Source organism: Drosophila hydei, unplaced genomic scaffold (genome assembly GCF_003285905.1).
Source record: "Drosophila hydei strain 15085-1641.00,03,60 unplaced genomic scaffold, DhydRS2 tig00008119-arrow-pilon, whole genome shotgun sequence".
In the NCBI taxonomy this organism is placed as follows: domain Eukaryota; kingdom Metazoa; phylum Arthropoda; class Insecta; order Diptera; family Drosophilidae; genus Drosophila; species Drosophila hydei.
The window spans coordinates 3,738,804-3,759,295 of record NW_022045830.1 but is presented as its reverse complement, the minus strand read 5'-3'; the positions used below and the strand labels follow the sequence as shown (position 1 = coordinate 3,759,295).

General features: G+C 39.3%; 4 protein-coding genes across 6 annotated transcripts; 3 read left to right on the top strand and 1 right to left on the bottom strand.

Moving 5' to 3' along the window:
- Positions 1-265: 265 nt before the first annotated feature.
- LOC111597809 (putative uncharacterized protein DDB_G0285119) lies at positions 266-10,186 on the top strand. Of its 3 annotated transcripts, XM_023312697.2 has the most exons (8): positions 266-578; positions 726-832; positions 928-1,454; positions 6,237-6,503; positions 6,562-6,670; positions 6,729-6,866; positions 6,942-7,501; positions 9,455-10,186. In XM_023312697.2, the coding sequence occupies exons 3-8, from the start codon at positions 1,355-1,357 to the stop codon at positions 9,913-9,915; spliced, it is 1,635 nt and encodes a 544-aa protein (XP_023168465.2). In that variant the 5' UTR covers positions 266-578; positions 726-832; positions 928-1,354; the 3' UTR covers positions 9,916-10,186. The 3 variants fall into 3 exon arrangements, with proteins under 3 accessions (XP_023168465.2, XP_023168463.1, XP_023168464.1); XM_023312695.2 differs by lacking the exon at positions 9,455-10,186 and having other exon boundaries at positions 6,942-9,082; XM_023312696.2 differs by lacking the exons at positions 266-578; positions 9,455-10,186 and having other exon boundaries at positions 625-832; positions 6,942-9,082.
- A 2,477-nt stretch (positions 10,187-12,663) lies between these two features.
- Positions 12,664-15,896, bottom strand: LOC111597846 (vacuolar protein sorting-associated protein 16 homolog). The gene is made up of 9 exons (XM_023312755.2): positions 15,805-15,896; positions 15,523-15,712; positions 15,183-15,453; positions 14,431-15,119; positions 14,246-14,373; positions 14,039-14,187; positions 13,698-13,981; positions 13,044-13,639; positions 12,664-12,980 (listed from the first exon to the last, which is right to left on the bottom strand). Exons 1-9 carry the CDS (start codon positions 15,858-15,860, stop codon positions 12,833-12,835), a joined length of 2,511 nt encoding a protein of 836 aa, XP_023168523.1. The 5' UTR covers positions 15,861-15,896; the 3' UTR covers positions 12,664-12,832.
- A 152-nt stretch (positions 15,897-16,048) lies between these two features.
- Positions 16,049-18,276, top strand: LOC111597847 (tryptophan--tRNA ligase, cytoplasmic). Its single transcript, XM_023312756.2, has 4 exons — positions 16,049-16,526; positions 16,612-17,023; positions 17,082-17,661; positions 17,717-18,276. Exons 1-4 carry the CDS (start codon positions 16,331-16,333, stop codon positions 17,819-17,821), a joined length of 1,293 nt encoding a protein of 430 aa, XP_023168524.1. The 5' UTR covers positions 16,049-16,330; the 3' UTR covers positions 17,822-18,276.
- A 305-nt stretch (positions 18,277-18,581) lies between these two features.
- Positions 18,582-20,298, top strand: LOC111597848. The gene is made up of 2 exons (XM_023312757.2): positions 18,582-19,788; positions 19,846-20,298. The coding sequence occupies exons 1-2, from the start codon at positions 19,133-19,135 to the stop codon at positions 20,108-20,110; spliced, it is 921 nt and encodes a 306-aa protein (XP_023168525.1). The 5' UTR covers positions 18,582-19,132; the 3' UTR covers positions 20,111-20,298.
- Positions 20,299-20,492: the final 194 nt, after the last annotated feature.

Genomic DNA, 20,492 nt, shown 5'->3' with positions numbered 1-20,492 from the left:
TTAGTAAAAATATCTGCATATTTAAGTTGGTTAGATACACGAAATCTTATATATAATTTCATATCTATATATAATATATATGATGTAATATAAAATATAATATTTTTGTAGTTTACAATCTTCGAACAGACATTTATGTATGTTAACAGTCACATACAGTATTAAACATCACTATATTATATCTAATATTATATACATAGCACTAAAATCGCAAGCTTAATAGTGATATATACAAATACCATACTTATTTTATATGTACCTTAATGAAAGGAGATTAATTCCGATGAATTTCAATTTTCTACTTTAATTGCAGTCCTGGTCTGTGGTGAACTGGAAAAAGACTTGGAAGTTAACGCCGGTCTTAGTTATCAGCCCTGAAATCGCGTTTTTCGTCAGCAAATTATTGAAATTTTTTTGTAATTTGAATCGACAATACGATTTTAGAAATGTTGACTTGCGCCTTATATGACAAATCTTAATCTGAGCACAATCCTTCAAAAAACGTTGCATCCGATCCAAGCAAGCTGAGCAAATGGTCCTATGATTAGAAATATTAGGCGCGCAAATTTCAAATAATGGTAATTATTTATTGTGGGTTTTTTATATTAAATTGAATAAGTGAATGCAATGGCTAGTTGCTTTACTAATATTATTGAGCAATAAGTAGTTTGTATGGTAATACAAGCATTTTTCAATCGTTGCCTTATCGAATATATATCGAATAGCTATCCAGCCCTGGTCCGCATACAGCCACGCGTCGTGGTGTCGTCACGTCGTCTGGATTGTTATAATTTGAGCAATTTAAAGCCCACCACAATTGAAACAGGATGCTGTAAGTAACGGAAGCTTTCTTAATGTATCTCTTAAAACGCTTGGAATAGTTTTAATATACAGGTATTAATCATTTTATTTTATGTATCATTGCAGCCCTCAATTGCATAACAGCGTTTTTGCATAAGTGTGTGTGCGTACGGCCAGGGAGGAAACACACAAATACTAATCGACGGAACGTTTTACATTTCTTCTGGCTTGCTCATTAATAATAACTTCTATAATCAAATTCGATTTACGCTGCATATTGCATTTTCGCTGGACTTAATTGGTTAATTGTATAATTTGCTTGGAACGACGCCGTACAATTGTTTAGGATGCCAGTTATCGCATATATCGATAGCTAAGTATATGCGATAGTTACTCATCACCCACAGTATTCGTTTGAACAATCTTAACATAAATAAGTGCACACCATTAGTAACAGCTTACCAGACTGTTAAGTTCTTGGATGCCCCAAACATAACATTAAACAAACAGTGACACTTACATAACGCGCAGTCACAGTCGTACGTCGAGTGATATGGCCGTGTTTCTGATCAACATCTGCAAATTCAATGGCTGTTTTAAAACTTTTCCGAGTCTGAACGACTTAATATCACACATCGAGGGCACACACATAGGCAAGTATTTAAAAAACAACAATTAGTGCGATAAACAAGTGCGAAAGTGTTTAAAATAACAATGACAAACAACATTAATTAGTCGCGTGATGAGCGGGACGGCATCGTCGCAGACGCCGCCGACATCGTCGGCACTCTATGTTTTGTTTATTTAATTTATTTATATGCACATAGTATATACAGGTTTGTTAGAGTGTTTGAGTGTGTGAGAGTATGTGTGCATATACTGAATAAATTGTAGGTAAATTTGTGAGTGTGTGCATATAAATTCACGCCCGTTGCAGCGTTTGGTGCATGAATAAAATATTGTTTTCGTTCGCTTTCGACTCTCCAGCCCTGAAAACAATTTTAGCTGTGAAAAACACATTTGTAAATGCTGGCTAAGTATATTGCTGCGGTGCAATAATATCAAAGTGTGCCATGGAAAATCAATATGGCCAGGCCTTAAATACGCACGCACGTTTTAATGCGTACGCGTCGTCGCCTTCAATTGAAACAAGCGAGCGCATTCACAATAGGCGACAAGCCAAGCTGAATTACCTGTGCCCGGACAAACTCACACACACACACACACTGGCAAATGTCCATTCGTGGCATGTACAGCATTCATTCTACACAATTACAAACGCAGATGTATATGTATGGAGTTACGCTTGCTTTTGATACGCCAAGCATACAAGTGCGAGCGAGAACGCAATTGCGTGGCAAGCAAAAACAACAAAAGCAAGCAAAAAGCCGGTGATCCATTAAACAACAACAACAATAAATATGTGTTCGTTTAAGTGTGTGCGTTTGCTTTGTATTGGTAAGCCGCCAGCGTAGCAGTAGCAGCATCTGTACCCCAGCCGGCAAGGGCAAGTGAGCGCCTTTTCTTGTGTGTATCGGGCTGTGTGTGCGTTTGACCTGTCTTTGGCTTGGGTTTAGGCTTGGGGTTTTAGCGCGTCTTTTGCAGGTGTTATCACCTGTTCAGCAGAAATAGCAAATATCATCAGTAGAGCGGTGACAAAAGTTGTGTTCCAATTGCACCCACGCACGTTATGCGTAATCAATTCTTGTCAATGCTTCGGCCCATTCACACGTGTCCGATTACGTGCATTTCACTACAGTGAAAGCTCGCTCAAGCGAATGACCCATTATTCTTGAATAATCTGTTTGGCGTACTTATATATTTTATATATGAATACTTTTTCCATGAAAGTATCCATAAATAAAACAAGCTCTCTGTTTAGAATGGAAGGTAGAAATTTTGTAATACTCAACCCGCCCGTTTAGCGTTGTTTTACTATAAACAAGTTACGTGAACCGAAGCCGGCTGGCGTGGATAAGCTAAATATGAGTGTTAGAAAGCGGCAAAACAATGCCAGAACTTGGCTAGCCGGGCTTTTCAACAAAAATATATCTAATTTTAGACCAGGTACTTAAGTAGCAGCGACACCAGTGTGTGTGCGTTTGTTTGTGAGGGGGTGGAAAATCAATAAAATTAAGCTCAGTGTTGCCACTTGGCTGCAATGGGTGCCTGGGCACAGGGGTTGAGTGTGTTACGTGTGCCAAGGGGGTGTTTTACATAGTGGTGGTGCGAGACTCGGGGGCTGTTTCGGCACATTTATTTGTGCTTCATTTATATTTGTAAATACTTTTGTCTGCATACTTTATGTAGAGATTTGAGTGCAATTCTTGTTTGCGTGACACGAAATGCAGTATGCAGAAATACGAGCGCGAAGATTGGCGCGATTTCACATTAAAATTAATCAGAAACAGCAAGATTTATTATCTTTAAAAAGACTTAACTGGGAAATCTAATGACGTATACTTTTAAAACAAATCGATAAGAAAAAATGACATTTCTATCAAATTAAAACGTGTTTCATAAATAATCGATGACAATTTTTCGAAATAAATATTAATTCATTGACAAAGAAACAGTTAAATTTCGAATTGCAAAACTAATTCAAGTTATTCATATCGTGTAGCGATTTACTGTCATTTCATAATCACAAAGCCCAACACGTGCTCATCTCTAATATAAATATAGGGGTGGTATCAAGCTCAGCTGACTATTACGGCTAAAAGTAAGCAGCTGTTTGTTGTTGTTTCTGCTTTGACTGTGGCTGCTGCTACTGGCACTGGGGCTTTGATAACGGTCAGCAGCAAATGGCGTCGTTGACAGGCGCACGCTGGCATTACATAAAATTGGTACGGCTAATGGCGTTCACGCCCACACACCGCCCTTGGCCATATACACTTATGTGTATATACAAATGAATTTATCTAATATAGTTGTGTGTCCATAAGCTTTGAATGAGATATCAACTCGAAGGACTTTAGCTATTTACTTTATGTACATACGTACACGTATTTTATATGCATGTATGTATGTACTTGCGTGGCCCAGTTGGTTAGTTGTCTCACGCTTATCGCATCGCAACATCTCTGTACATGCTTTCAGTCGACAGCACGGGAGTTGGGAGTTTTTTTCACAATTTCCTTTTGCTGTTATGGCAACGCTGTCGCAAGACCTTCAAGTTTGTCCTTTGCACAGTTGCCAGGCACCTGTTGTGCATACACACAAACATTATATATATTTATATCTATATATATAATATATATAAATATATATATATATATATATATATATATATTTGTATATGTTTATATGTAAGTGTATATGTATATATATGTATACAAATATATGTATAAACGTAGCGCAACACGCGCCCTGTTAATTTATCGATAATTTGTGCATGCTGTGAAATGCAATATGCCGTTATATATTTTGCAATATGTTTAGGTCAACATGTGCCAAGCCGGCTTGGAATGTTGTTAATCCAATTTGTTAACATTATTTCGTTTAGCTTTCCAGTCAGTGACATTCTGGACGCTCATTATCAAATTTCGATATGTGCATTGCACAAATTTTGCACGCCCAAAAACAAATACAGAACATCTGTACATATATAAAGAGTACATGCATATTGTGAGTGTATGTGCACATGTATGTATATGATGTGTATGTATAATTATTATCTGCAAAAGAAAAAAGTAATTCTGCAACAAGTGAATGACTCAGATGACGACGCAAAAGCAATAAGAATAACAGGAATAACGCAGCGTTTATTGTTTATATTTATTTTACTTATAAAATGCGAATGTATGGGAGCGGTACACGCATGCATATATATAAATGTATATATATATTATATCTTTGTATACGTATAGCTAGATCAAATTTGTTTCAAAAAAGTGCTGCAGTATTTGAAAATTTGATAAACAAACGACCAGCCAAGTAGTTGTCACCTAGCGAGAGAGACACATGTGAGAGAGTAACAAGAACTGTTGGACGGCAACGATTGCCTAAGGTTATCAACTATAGAAAAATGAAACAACAACAATAACAAATCATAACAATAATGACTGTAAAAAAATATCAACAACAAAATAGTAAACGGATTTGAGCGTAACAAACGACGCTGTGCGGGCGGCGGTCATAGACAAAGGCAAGCCAATACTTCGATTTCATCAATCAACTAAATGAAAAATAAATAAAAAATAACTGTTAACCATAAATTGTTAAATAACAGTTTTAAAATTTCTATTTGCAGTACGTGTGCCGTCCGTTGAGAATGTGTCAGCGATTGCAGGGCACGTAGTCATCATTTTAGTAATAGCAACTGATAACGCACACATTAGTAAGGCTTTTGCGATATATGACAGATATGTACATTAACATTATGTACGCACATATGTTTTTCAATCTATTTTCTAATTTGTCGCATTTGTTTTATATTTGTTCATAAATGAAGTACGTTGCATTATTATCGACCCAGTGTTATCGCTGTGTGTGGTGGTGGGTGGGTGCTCGACGATAAATGTGCTGCGGTAAGAGATGGGCAGGATATTTCGATTACCTGTTGCGCTCCAATCGATTGTGTTTCGTCTACAGGCTGTCTCTAATGCACAGAGCGAATGTGATTGGCTGGTAGTAGTGCCCATGTGCAGTCGCGGAGGTTAGGTTACGCACACATGCATGCGCAAGTAGTGAACCAATCACCTGCCCGCCGCTGCTATGCACTGGTTGATTAAGCAAACTTTGAGCTTATGCTTGTCGTCTGTTCGCACGATAAGATAATCACACACATGTGCTCGCCTGTGGCGTACAAGCCCAAATCCCCCGACACATACCCCTATAAACAACAATAAATATATATATGTACATATATGTCGGTATGTGTCCACAATCACAAGACCCCCATAAAAATGCGTCAGCAACCGCATTACGATCACTGTAGGCCACTCGGAACAGAATATTACATGTACTTACATTTATTTATTTATTTATTATTTTAACTTTTCAATGGAGGCAAGTACTGTGTATCTGGAGTATGTTTCTGTATGTATTGGAGATCCAAGTCCGTCGTGTGTGAATCTCTGACACGATATAATTACGATAAGATAAAATCCAAATTAAATAACCTAAATGAGGGTATATACCCATTCTTGAACTAATGATCTTTAAATTGTCGAAACAACTTTTTAAAAAAATTAAGTCAAATACCCGTCTGTGTGTTACAAAGTGATTAAACTTGTTTTAATGCAAAATGAAATCATATATTAAAGCACAATCAGAATAAAAAGAATATAATTTATGGCATTTCAAAATGTTTGTATTGTATGCAGGTTACTTGTCTGCGAACCCGTATTGGGTGTCAATTTGGAATTTTTAGATGTTTATATATCAAATCTGACCCATTCTCTCTCTCTCTCCCTCTTTCTTTCTCTCTGTAGACTATGATCCTCAGGTGGTCGAGCAAAAAGAGCTGGCACCGCCTGCGTCTTTGCCGCTGAGCTATGTGCTACGCTACATCTCCGACGATGCTCGCAAGGAGCCATCCACTTTCCTAATCAACAACACCAGCAGCAACAGCAACAGTAATAGCGCCAGCAACAACGGCAGCAGTGGCAATGTGGGTAACGCGGAGCTCAAGCGTAAGCTTGCGATTAAGCATCATAGCTACAGTATGTCATCTTCAAATCGCAGCAATACGCCCACAGGTAAGAAGCGTGTATATAACTCAATTTGTTTAGCTGATAGTTATCTCGTTTTTGATAGGCAGCGAAATGGACGATGATGAAATGGTTGTTTCTGAATCGGAGGACAGCAATGACTCTTGGACCACCGAGGAGTTTAGCTCAGAGTTCATTATGCGTTATGGCAGCAGGTGGGTTCTATTAGATAAGTATTATGTATTGAAATATAATCCAAATCAACTTTTATAGGCATTCCGGTGGCGGCAGCAATGGCACGCCTGGCAATGAGAAACCTTTTGCATGTCCCGTCCCTGGTTGCAAGAAGCGTTACAAAAACGTGAATGGAATTAAATACCATTCGAAGAATGGCCACAAGAAGGACGGCAGGTTAGCAACAAAAAACATGTCAGCAACAAATAGCACACAAAACTCATTTGCCCATTCCCATACAAATTCCCACAGAGTGCGTAAGGGCTACAAGTGCCACTGCGGCAAGAGCTATAAAACTGCGCAAGGCCTGAAAAATCATGCGCTTCACACCCACAACACACAGCCGGACAGCGTGCTAACCACGCAGCAGTTGGCCAACTTGGCGGTAGCCGCCGCGGCAGCAGCCACCGCGGATAATGGAGGCAGATGCAAAGCCGACAACAACAACAGCAGCAACGGCAGCAGCCTGGCTGGAAGCAACAATGTCAACAACAATGTTGGCATTTTGCAGCGCAGTAATTCGCCATCGCAATCACTTGGCTCGCTGAGTCCATCCAGTAGCAACATGTCGAGCAGCACCAGCACCAGTTGTCATGGTGCTGGCAGCTTGGGCAGCAATAGTTTGTCCAGCAATGCTGCTACTGCCAGCAATATGTTGCAGCAGCTAAGCAATGGTAACATTGTGACTGTAACAAATTTGCCACAGCAGCAGCAGCAGCAACAGCAACAACTTGCACTGCCACAGCAGCAGCAGCAGCAAATGAACGTCAGCACACAGTCACCAAGCGTAACAGCAACAACAACAGCAACAGGTAACAGCAACAACAGTTTAATGCGCAGCACACTCGGTTTAGTATCCATTAAAGCCAACAACAACAGCAGTAATGTTGCCGCTGTTGCTGGCGGCAACAACAACAACAACATTACAAAGTCCGTTAATTTAATAGCTGCCAATGCCACGGCCAACAAAATACTCAAGTTGGCCACCAACGTGGCAAACGGCGTGGACATTGCACAGCAACACAAATTGGTTGATAGCAACAATAGCATGTCGAAGGCAAACGCCAGCAATGTCACAAACGTTGCAACAGCTGTCGTTCCCAGCAGCTGCAACACGCCCACTAAAATTACGCTGCCCAATTTAGTTAACCTGGGCATATTGACGCCGGCCACATCGCCCACCAAGAATACACAGACGTTAACTTTCACTACCACGGCCGCCAGTCAGCAGCAACAACAACAGCAACAGGCTCTGGTGGCAACACTCACGACCAACATGTTGCAGCAGAACCAGAAGCTGCCCAACATAACAAAGACCAACATACTGCTGCTGCAAGAGCCAACCACAACTAGCACCCATCTGATACAGTCATCGTCTCAGCATCACCAGCAGCAGCAGCAACAACAACACCAACATGTGCTGCCCATCAGTCCCACCAGCAGCATTGGTAGCAGCAGCAGTAAGAGCAGCTCCCCAACACCGCCTCAACAACAGCAGCACAAAAACCCAACTGCTGCTGTTCTAAAGCAAAAGCATGTCATGACAGCAGTAGCATCAACAAGTGCTTCCAGTGTTGAGCCTATGGACACGGATGAGACACCAATTGTGGCCAGCGATGCATTAATGCTAACAGACAGCACTCTGTGTTCAGCGGCTGCAGCTGCTGTTGGCACAGTTGACGGCAAGGATATTATGCCGTCGACAATTGCAACGGCCGTCAATTCGGGTACCATCACTGTGGCAGCCATTGAAGTTGTTGGCGCCGGCGTTGTCAACACCGAAACGTAGCCTATACTCAAGCAGCTACTTATGCGGCGCCAATGCTCGCTGGAAGCGACGCCGGCTCCACCAACTTAAACAGCAAGCGTCGCTTCTCGTATACGAACAAAAACAACAAAAAGAAAAAAAACAAGAACAGCAAACATTCTAACAATACACTGTAAAAGAACAACCTTGTTCGCACTGCTTAGTTAATGTACTCAATTTGTAGTTATTATAACTTTAAGGTACGCCTCACCCCTCTGGACGATAGAGTGTGTGTGTGTTGGGGGGTAGGCGTCGACACTCACCAAAACCCATTGGAAAAACATTTTGTAGACTGCTTTTAAAATATTTTTTCGGCCTATATTGACCAGAGCGTATATAAGCTGTGTCTTTAAAAACATTTGTATTATGTATTATGAAAACGCGAATCGTATAGATTGTGCAATATGATTTTGTATACAACACTTTAGTTAGCGATTAACGGCTGATCTCCACTTAATTTAATTAGACATAGTAATATATAGACGAAGGATTGCAACCATTTATGCAACCCTATTGTAATAAACTGCAAAACTTTTGAATTTAATTTCCAATTTATCGAACATTTTATTGTCAGAACCAGACACTGTACGCATCTATATGGAACATGCAAAAGAAAAGTATTATTTATGTCTTAAGAACTAGCAAAATGGATTTCATGTAGTATATACACATATTTTAATATATACATATATATATATATATTAATCTATCCATCTGTACAATAAGCGTTAGCCTACAGAACTCTCATTATATATTTAAGTTAACACACATTTCGAAAGATACTTTCCACTTTGGTGCAATAATTTATTTTGTATTTCTCATCTCTCAGACTTAACACAAATTATATTTCTGTTGTAATCGTTGAATTTTTTTTTTCTTTTTTATATATTTGGTTTGCCTTTTGGTTTTTGTTTTATGATTTCGTTACTTCTTTTCCTTTTCTCTCTACCTATTGCAGAAACCTCTTACTCCTGCTCACACAACAACAGCAACAGCAACAGTAGCAGCAGCAGCAGCAGCGACAGCAGCAACCAACTTGCAGCAGCCAAGTTTAATCGGCCCACAGCAACAGCAGCATCAACAGTTGCTACAACAGCAACGATGCCAGCAAGCAAACCGTCAGCGACCACGCCCATGCAAATCTCGTACACCTTCATTGAGCACAAGTATTCGCTGGGCTTCAAAGAGAAATTCTTTTCGAATCTGCGTGCCAGCCGCAATGGAACCTTGTCGGCGCCCAATGGCGATCAGCTGGCAGCAACTGCCGCTGCCATTGGGACAGAGTCAACGAGTTCAGCAACTGTTGGTGGTGGCGGCAGCAGCAATGCCAATATGCTCGGCGCTGTTGCTGTGGGTCAGATGTGCGCGCTGCAGAACGAGCACATACATCAAAATCTCTACAAGAAAACAATCAATTGAGTGTCAGATCGGATCAGATCGGACCGCATAGAGAGCGTTGGCTGTGATGAAGTAGCACTTAAGTAAGGCATTAAGGCGGAGCAAGAGGATTCGTCAATAAGGCAGTAGAGGATTAGGCAGAGCAGACCCAATTTTTAAGCAGTTCGATCCAACAAATTTTTAAACAAAAACATAATTATCTACATAAATGTTAAAATCCAACCACTTCACAAACTATACCCGAAAAAAGAAAAACTAACAAATTTATACGATTGGCAGTAAACAACACACACACCAAGCAACAAGAAAATATATATATATACATATATAAGACTTCTCTCTCTCTATCTCTCTTAACACTGCATTAGAAAATTTTTCAAAAACAATCTAAGTAAACCACATTAAAAAAGTAACCATAAAATTTAGTGAATAAATTTTTGAAGGTGTTTCTTCAACTAGTCATTATCGTAGTTAAATTAAATATTTTTGATTCACATTCACATCTAGAAATGTATAGCCAACTATTACATCTAGGACAATAGTTGGTCAATCACATTTTCCATAACAAATTCATCGTATTGGCAAGAGAAAAAATGAAAATTGAAAATTCGTGTTCTTCATATTAGCAAAATTTTTCGTTAGGCGCGAAGTTAAATTTGCCAAAAAAAAACTTCGTATAAAAACAAAAAAAATATTGTATCGAATATGCAAGCAAATAAAATAGCTAGCTACAAATTAAAAAAAAAAAAAAAAATAAAAAAAAATAACAACTGAAACTGAAAAAATACATAAAAAATAGAATTGAAGTTTTTAAGCTTCAACTGTTTCCGTTTAAAACCCACAATAACTCGTATAGTAGTTATAGTATTATATGACATAAATTAGATATATAAATATATATATATATATATATATATATATGTATATATAAATATATATATATATATATGTATATATAAATATATATTTGTAGTTATATGTGCGTGTACATTTAATTTATATATTGTTCTATATGTGTGTGTCCGTACGATTATTAAATTGATCTAATGTCTGTCTTAATTACAATTTTCGATCGTCCTTAAATGTAATAAACTTAACAATAATATAATTATGTATACATTCATATATATATTTATATATATATAGCTATATGTTCTATTTCTATGATGTGAGTCATATTCAAAGTATTTTATGCATGCATACAAAATTAATATTAATAATTAGAAATTATTTGAAAAAAACAAGAAGAAAATATGGAAGCGACACATCGCCCAGCAGCAATAAATTAAAAGTAAAAACTGTAATCGGGTTCCTTATGTACGAATAATGCATAAAATTGAAAGATAAAAGTAAACATGAATGAAACTAAACACGAAACAGAACAAATTAATTGAAATTTTTAAAATATATATATATATATATATATATATATATATATATATATATATATATATATTATACTTATATACAATACTATATATACAAGCATAAACATAAATATACATAATACTAAAATATATATTATTTATATATATGTATAGGAGTACAGAATAATTAACAGTAATATAGTATACCTAAAGCCGCCAACCGCCAAACAACAACAAATTTTGAAGCGCATTTGCGAGACGCTCAGCGTCTAAAATTAAACTAAATAAATGTGCGTCCCCTCCCTAATCCTATATATATATACAGTATATCTATAAGACCACACGCTTATGCGGCCTCTAACTGGCCGATATAGTTTAGCTATCAACTTTTATAAAAACAACAAAAAAAGTAAAGAAAAACTAAAAGCTGCATGCTTCGGGTAATCGAAGCTTATATATCCTTGCAGATCGTTTTCTGGAAATCAAGATCCTTCAGAAGCACACTTCTTTCACTGCATACAAGTTAGGCACCCAGACTTTCCTATCTGTTCAATCGATCTGCAGGGGTAAATGGAAAAACTTGCGCTGAAGATATATAAATCAGAAATAGGCAAAAGCAAGAAAACTTTGGAAAGCAACTCAAAACCCTCTAATGAAAACAATAAATTAAATATATATATACATATTTCTATATTTAAATGTATTTCATCTTATATAAGACTGCTGTTATGTTCGTAAATATATTTAATATATATTATAATTAACGAAAAATATAAACCATACAATTAAACACGATGAAAAAAAAAACAAAAAAAAATGAATAGTTAATGTATTCATACTCTACCTATATACATACGACTATGTACTATACTATATGCATATATAATATAATGTACTGTAATTAACTAAACTTCGTAATTATGTATATGTAGAGGATTAGTGGAAGCGTACATGTATGTAACCAACAAATCAATCTATATATTGAAACAAGGGCTAAAGTTTAGAGACTTGAAATATGACGGGTTTTAATATCGAGTAACCTAATTGCATCATCATTATCATTATCATCCACAAAAAAAAAAAAAAACAAAAACAAAGTAGTAAAATATTCTCTTTTTGCTTTATGTGATCTATATATACATATACATTAAAACAAACATAACTACATACATATACATATATATATATCTATATATATGTACAATAAAAAATGTCCTTGGAAAAAAATGGAAAGTCGTTTTATCTGTTTTGGGTAGATAGTGGGAGTGGGATAAAGTAGATTTATAAATCTACTAAAAGACAGGATTTTGATTCTAGAACTGATCTGCCATACTTCGCCATCTAGCATGATATTTATCCTCAACATCCATGAATATATTGAATTCAGAAAAAATGCAGAACAATCTTGTTTCTTGGAACTTTAAATAACAATATATTTGGTTAAATATATATTTGGTTAAATACTTGAGTATCTTTTAAATATGTTCTTCAAATTTAAACCGAGTGGTTCCGAACTTCGATATATATATATATAATAAATAGACATATATTATATTGGAGGAATGTTTAGTTTAGCGCCTTGGTTCAAGCATGCCGATATAATGGCAAATTTTCTCGAGGAGCACCGGATCTCTAATCAGTTGCATCTTTGACTGCAGCTCATAAAGGCTATGCAAATCGCGTTGCTCAAAGGCGCAATCAATTGACTCCTCGTACAAGCTGAATAATATGGAAGAGATTTAATAGATATTTCTCCTGGATATAGCAGAACAGACAACTTACCCAGCTCGCATATACCAGTACACCTTGCGTTTGTCCGGACAGCGTAAAATATATTTTTGTGCTTCTCGCACATTGTCCTGCTGCAGACAGACCTCAACGAAGGGTTCATAGCCAATGGGACTCTTTTTGCTCTTCGAGAATTTCTCCAACTCTACCCAGTTGTACTTATCGGCCAAGGTAAGTATGCGCAGCCACCAAAACCTGCGATCGGGCACCTTATAATCACTTTTGATCTTCTCCGCCTCCTTCTGTTCGCCCACTTTTAACAACTCTAACATTGTATCATGTATGGATAATCCATTAAATCGAATGGCGCCATTATGCCTGGTCGAAAGTGTCTTCTGCAGCTTAAGCATGCGCGCTGTATCCGCACATAGTTCTGCCTCCACAGTACATCTGCCCTGTGCGTAACTATTGCCAATATTCGACAGATTCGATTCAAGACCCTCGCTATCGAGTGCATTATAGAAATGATACTCGGCAATGGACTTGTGATCATCCTCGGTGTTGTAAATGTCAAAGAGTGCTGTGCGACTGGACTCCATCATAATCTTCTTGTACATATTTAGGGCCAAAGGATATTCTCTTATAATCATCTACAAGTTAAAAGCATTTAGTTGAGAATATTCCAATAGAAACATTATTTAAATTTACGTGGAAATTGGAGAGCATCATTTTCTTCTTTATTTCGAGCAGCACCGCTGTGACTAGCTCCGTATCGCCAGATTGTGTGGCACTCGCCACTGCCCGATCGAATTTGCCCATTTTGAGTAGTAGTGGCACATGCAGCGAGGTACGCGGCTCTAGCTCCAGCAGCTTAATAGCCAATTCATCGCGTCCATTTTGATGCGCTTTCTCTGCTATATTGCAATAGGAAATGCCTTCAATTGAAGGATTCTTGAATTTTTCAGTGATCTTGCGAGCCACCTCGTTATCATCTAGAAATAAGAGAATTAATTAACGACTGTAAATAGAAGAGCCACATTTTGGCTTACTCTGATCATTCATGACTTTATGATAAGCCCAATGTTCTAATATCCAAGATTCGGGTAATTTTAGGTGCTTGGCGACTTGTATGGCAACAGCGTAATGTTTGCGAAAGACTAGGCGACTCAAAATTACCTCCGGGTTAAGGTGAGAAAATCTGTAAATATGCTTATTAGCATATACCTAATGTATTTAAATGTATATATGTATTTTACTGCTTATAGGTAAGCGGCATGGCAATTTTCTCGTGGCGCAAAGTATTCAGAACCCTCAATATTCTTAAGATGCGCATATACTCTTCGGGATTATGGGATGGTATAAAGCCCTTTCCAAAGTAAGCTGTCTGCAATAGATGAAATTGATGACATAATGAATTAGATGTGGATATCAGTCAGCTTACTCGCATTAGACTCTTCTGGGTGACGGGACAGAATTCATAGGCTGCCGCTTCGATACACTCGTTCACAGCCAATTCAATGTTTGAATGGCACATGCTCAAATATTCATCGGATTTGTAGGATTTCTCCTCGAATTTCTTTTGTGCCTCGAATAGATAGCTCGCTGGCTCCTGGCTATTTACGGCAAATATGTTCTGCACACATTTCGGCAAACGTTGAATCATTTCATGTGAGGTTTGACTAATAATGCGAACACCATCCATTTCGGCAACCAGAAACATGACGGGATCACTGGGAATTTCACTTCTGTCCGCATTGCGATTGACAATCAATAGATATGAGGGATAGGAAATGACGACAGCATCTGCATCGGTATTATGGGTATTCATAATCCATTCAATTTGCAGTGGTATATCCTTGCGGCCAGTATCGAACTCGCAATACTTCTGGCGCATATCGACGCTGCCCAACCAGAGCAAACCAGTGTTGGTGTACAACGCCAAGTGCTGATGGTTGTACGAAACGGAAATCTTAATAATGCGATCATGTGGTTTCTCAAACAGATTTGCGGTCACGGTGCCCACAGTTTGACCGTGCTGCAACTTAATGACCTCTCGCTCGCGGCCCAGTAGGCAGTAGCTATTCCGACCTTCAGTTACAATCTCCCAGCAGGAACAATTCGAATTGGAATCTGGGAAAACGATTGGAGTTCATTTGGTAAGAGTTAGAGTAGATAACTTATTGCATCTCTCACTTGGTATATCAGGTAACTTTCGCTCTGTTTTGTTGCTGTTCTGCTTTAGAAAAATGCGACCGGAAGTAGTCATTACGGCCACGCCAGTGCCAGCTGCCGATTGAAAGACTTTGGCTTCCACAATTTTAATGACGCTCGCCTCTCCACCAATGCTATACGATTCCTTTTCATTGCCAAACAGGTCGTAGACAAAGACTTTGGCATTCTCCAGCACGCAGATGAGTTCCTCTGTGTCCGACCAACCCATCGAAATAAGCTTACCATGGTTCCACTGCATCAATATAAAAATGTTTTTATAAAAATAATAATCCACTTGTTGCTCGCCATATTAGCTGCTTACCAATATATGACCAGTTTCATTGCCGCTGGTATCAAAAATCCTAATCATCGGCCTCGATGTACCTTTGACAGGCACCAGTTTCGTAGCATCGCGTATTGCAGCTAAAGGACCTCCGTACGGGGCTGCTACAACTTGCATGTACTCTAAATCAAAATCGATTGGCCAATCAGGTGTTGCAAGCTCCACCTTTCTGTGGGCGTGCGACCGCAAAACAGATATACACATTTTTCGTCATTGAAAAGTAAAATGTATAGCTTTTTTATCAGTTTCTTTGACGCTTACCTGTAGTAGTCCGGTCGGACTTTAAACCACTCTCCCGTATTATTCATTATCGGCATGATTAAGAAAATAAATTAATAAATATTGTAAAGAAAAAATAAACAGACGTAGTGCATTTTTCCGCTGCAGTTGTTGTTCTGATTAGAGAATACAAATATTCGAGTAACTGTTACTTGTCACGAATCGTAGTTCAACTAAATACATCGTTGACTATTGACCACCACATTAAGCCAGAAAATTTAATATCATAACAAACAATTAGAATAATGCTTGCGTCGAAAATATCTTGAAATGAACATTTAATATATATATAACAATTGTTGTTTCACTAATTATCACCTTCTTCATTATTCACTTATACTCTATGCGATATTTGCAATTGGTTTTCGGAACAAAATGTGCCGTGTGTGAGCCCCTAACACATACAACGCTGGCTCTTGCACATGTGAAAGGCCAATTTCGACAGCCAGTATTATTTGCTACAGCGCTACGCTTAAAACCACTTTAAACATTAATAATTTATTAACAAATGGCTGATACAAAGCAAACAGTTGTTGAGGGCGTCGATGCACTCACCTTAAATGGCAAATCCGAAGCAGAGACTGTCGAAACGGCAACGGATGCTGGTGGCGCTGAGTCAGGAACAACAAATGCTGACGATGTGGTTGATCCATGGAATGTGGCCAGCAGCAATGATGCAGGCGTCGATTACGACAAGCTAATAAGTATGCAACACGATTTTGTGGCCACTCAAATGTGCAAATCTTGATAATTATCTATATATATGGCCTTTTTGTTGACACGTTGCAGAGCGTTTTGGTTCGAGTAAAATCGATGAGGAACTTATCGCACGTTTTGAAAAAATCACAGGAAAGCCAGCTCATCATTTAATCAGACGCGGCATATTCTTTTCGCATCGCGACCTGCACTCAATTCTAACGCTAATCGAGCAGGGCAAACCATTCTACTTGTACACGGGACGAGGACCCAGCTCCGGATCGTTGCATGTGGGGCACTTGGTGCCGTTTATTATGACCAAATGGCTGCAGGAAACTTTCGATGTACCTCTGATTATTCAGCTGACGGACGACGAGAAGACCCTGTGGAAAGATTTGAAAATCGAGGACGCAATCAAATTGGCCCGTGAGAATGCAAAGGATATTGTTGCCATGGGCTTTGACTTGAATAAGACCTTCATATTCAATAACTTGGAGTTTATGGGGTAAATACATTTGTACACCACTTGTACCCAGCATATAATCAAATCATTTTCTTTCCAGCAAATGTCCAGCATTCTACCAGAACATAATTCGTATTCAAAAGTGCGTCACGTTTAACCAGGTGAAAGGCATTTTCGGTTTCGGCGACTCAGATATTATTGGCAAGATAGGATTTCCAGCCGCGCAGGCAGCGCCTGCCTTATCAAGCACCTTTCCTTTCATCTTTGGCAATAAGAAAGTTCACTGTCTGATACCTTGCGCCATTGATCAGGATCCGTATTTCCGTATGACGCGCGATGTGGCGCCACGTCTGGGTTTCCCCAAATGTGCACTCATCCACTCGAGTTTCTTTCCGGCATTGCAGGGCGCCAAAACGAAAATGTCAGCAAGTGAACAGAACTCGGCTGTATTTCTGACTGATACTCCCAAGCAGATCAAGAATAAAATCAATAAATATGCCTTTTCGGGCGGACGCACCACAGTGGAGGAGCATCGTCAACTGGGCGGCATACCCGACATCGATGTAGCTTATCAGCTACTCAAGTTTTTCCTAGAGGACGATAACAAACTCGAAGAAGTGCGTGTTGCCTACAGCAAGGGTGAAATGCTAACGGGCGAAATTAAAAAACTGGCTATAGAGGTGAGCTACAAAAAATTTCACTTAGAAACAAACTAATGTTTTCTTTTTCCCACAGACTCTTACGCCGATTGTTGAGCAGCATCAGGCGGCGCGTAAACTGGTAACGGACGAAGTGCTGGACAAATATTTCGAGATTCGAGCACTTAAATTTGGAAGCTAGAGCCAGTATATAGAGAAAGAACATTGTATACACAAAAATGTATTTATTGATTTGTGTGTTTGCCACACAGCTGTAAGCTTGTTGCACACGCAAGCCGCACGTTGCGCTCGCTATTTATTTACTAAGCAAAATTTTGTGTTATTATTTTTATAAGCACACAGAAAAAAGCAAACAAACCAATAAACGGCTATAAACTGACCCACTTTGGCTAGTTGTAAAATAGCTGTAAAACTCCGGACTCCAAAAACGGGAATAGTGCTTGGGCCGTCGCGTCGACTCCAAATGCGAAAACTTGTATAGTTATATATAGTGAATATATAGCTGCTATTCTGGCGCAAGCATCTGGTAAAGCAGCTAAAATAATATATTTCAGACTCGTCGCTGCGCAAAAATGTAATAATTTCCGTGTAATTCGAGAGTTATTGAACGCATTCAATTTCTGTTTCGGTCATAATAATACAATGTTAATAAAGCGAAAAATGATTTTAACTCCCAGTCGAGAGTAGTTGGGCCCACGATGTCTCTGGGCCAACTATACCTGAAGTAATATAATTTATGTATATACATATATAAATGTATGTTTATCAAACTTATACTATTGATGGGTATGTATTTAAGGTACATACATATATACATATACATACTATATGTATATAGGTTTCTTTTTATTTTTTTTTTAATTAACCCAAAACACTTGTGTTTACACGCGTTGAAAATATATTTATATGTGTATATATAGAGCCAAAGCCAGCCTATATACTGAGCTCCGTCGGTGCGCTTGTGTATATCATATACGAAGAATGCTGCTGCAAAGAAAAGTGAACTCAAACTCAAGTCGAGACGACGACGGTGGCGACGACAACGATCCATAAAGCCAGTTGCCCATAAGCCAAACGCGACTTCAGCATTGCACACGCGCATCATCTTCGACTCTCGCTGACAATAGAAGGAAATTAAGCCGCAGTCACCTTTGTTATTATCGGGGTTGCTGCTGTTGTTGTTGTTGTTGTTGTAGTTGTTGCTGTTGTTGCTGCTGCTGCTCTGGCAGGTACACAAAAGGAAAAGCCGACACACGTACCCGATCACGATCCTTGTTGACACACGTACTAAAAGCCACTCCATCAACTAGCTGACGCCATGAGCAGCAGCTCCAATGATGAATAGATAGGAAAAACAGTTTTCATTGAATTCGCTTCTAGCGCAGCTCATGCATCGACCAGCGACGATCCCTAAACGACAAAAACAAAACCGAAAGTGGGGATCATTGGCCAGCGACAGGTCGTCGTCAGCGGACGTCAATCGGCTTAAGCGATGAGCGATCAACTGTTGAGCGCTGCCACGGATGATGATCCACCAGCACTGATACCGACGCCAGTGTCATTGCCCAGCGCTTATGTTGATGCGGATGCATCTGCAGAGCAGCCCGTGCTCTTGGAGCTGGGCGCTGCCCAGCCACCGGCAGCGAGTCTCAACTATACGCTGTCACCGGATGGCGCTGCGATGCTCACCTATACAGCGCCCACCCACGCCCACATCAGCTATTCGCCCACATTGATGTCCAGTTATGAGAAGCAGCATAACCTCAGCCTGATTGGGCCGGGAATAGGTAGCAGTTCCGCCTACAGCATTAGCATACCACAGACTGTGTCCATGTGGCATGATGGCTGCGCGCCGCTTGAGCCCAAGCGCAGCGAACTGGTCGCCGTGCCGCCGCCCACATATATGACATATAGCGGGGGTGGCAGTGGTGGCGGTGGTGTTGGTGCAGTGGAGGTGGAGATTGCGAAGGAACAGAACCCGGCATGGCGCGAAAAGGCGCTACAAATGGAGAAAGACTACAGACGCACGGCCTGTGATAGGGAGCGCACGCGCATGCGTGACATGAATAAAGCCTTCGATCTGCTGCGCTCCAAGTTGCCCATCTCGAAGCCCAATGGCAAGAAGTACTCCAAAATCGAGAGCTTACGGTGAGTGGTCAATTTGTAACTCAATCATGGAACTGATTCGATAGCTTTCCATTGCAGCATCGCCATCAACTACATTAACCATCTGCAGGCCATGCTGCGCGAGAATCATGTGCTGCCCGAAACGGAGCTGGTTTCGTTCAAGTGCAGTAGTCGCTCTCTGCACTACGATAGCCAGAGCCAACACCTCAGTCACTCCGCTGGCTATGACTATGAGAACACCGCCTCAGCGGCTGCTTCATCACAGAATGGCTGCACCTGGAGCGGTGGCAGCAGCAGCTCGCCCAACTATGAGAGCAACTCCAAGGATCATTGGAACACGTAGTTATCCTTGGTCAGCACGGTTACAGTGCCATTGCCAAAGAAAGTTTCGGAATATGGAAAGTTTTCATCATACAGTGACTCTTTGATTTGTATATATCGTATAATACCAGTGTACCATGGGTAGCTTTCACCTGTTTTTCAGTTGAAAAAAATATAAAATAAACCGAAACAGTAATCAAACTTTTAATATTGGCCCTATCCTCAGCTAAATTTTAAAAAAATCTAATTAAATCTCAATAATAGTATACAATTTTAGGAAAAGTGTTAAGAAAATTGTATTCTGAAAAAGTTTGAGCATTACGATCGGCCCATCGTAACGTAATGTCAGTCGATAAGCAATAGTAATCCATGCTCATTGAAAAAAACAAAATTTTTTAAAAGTA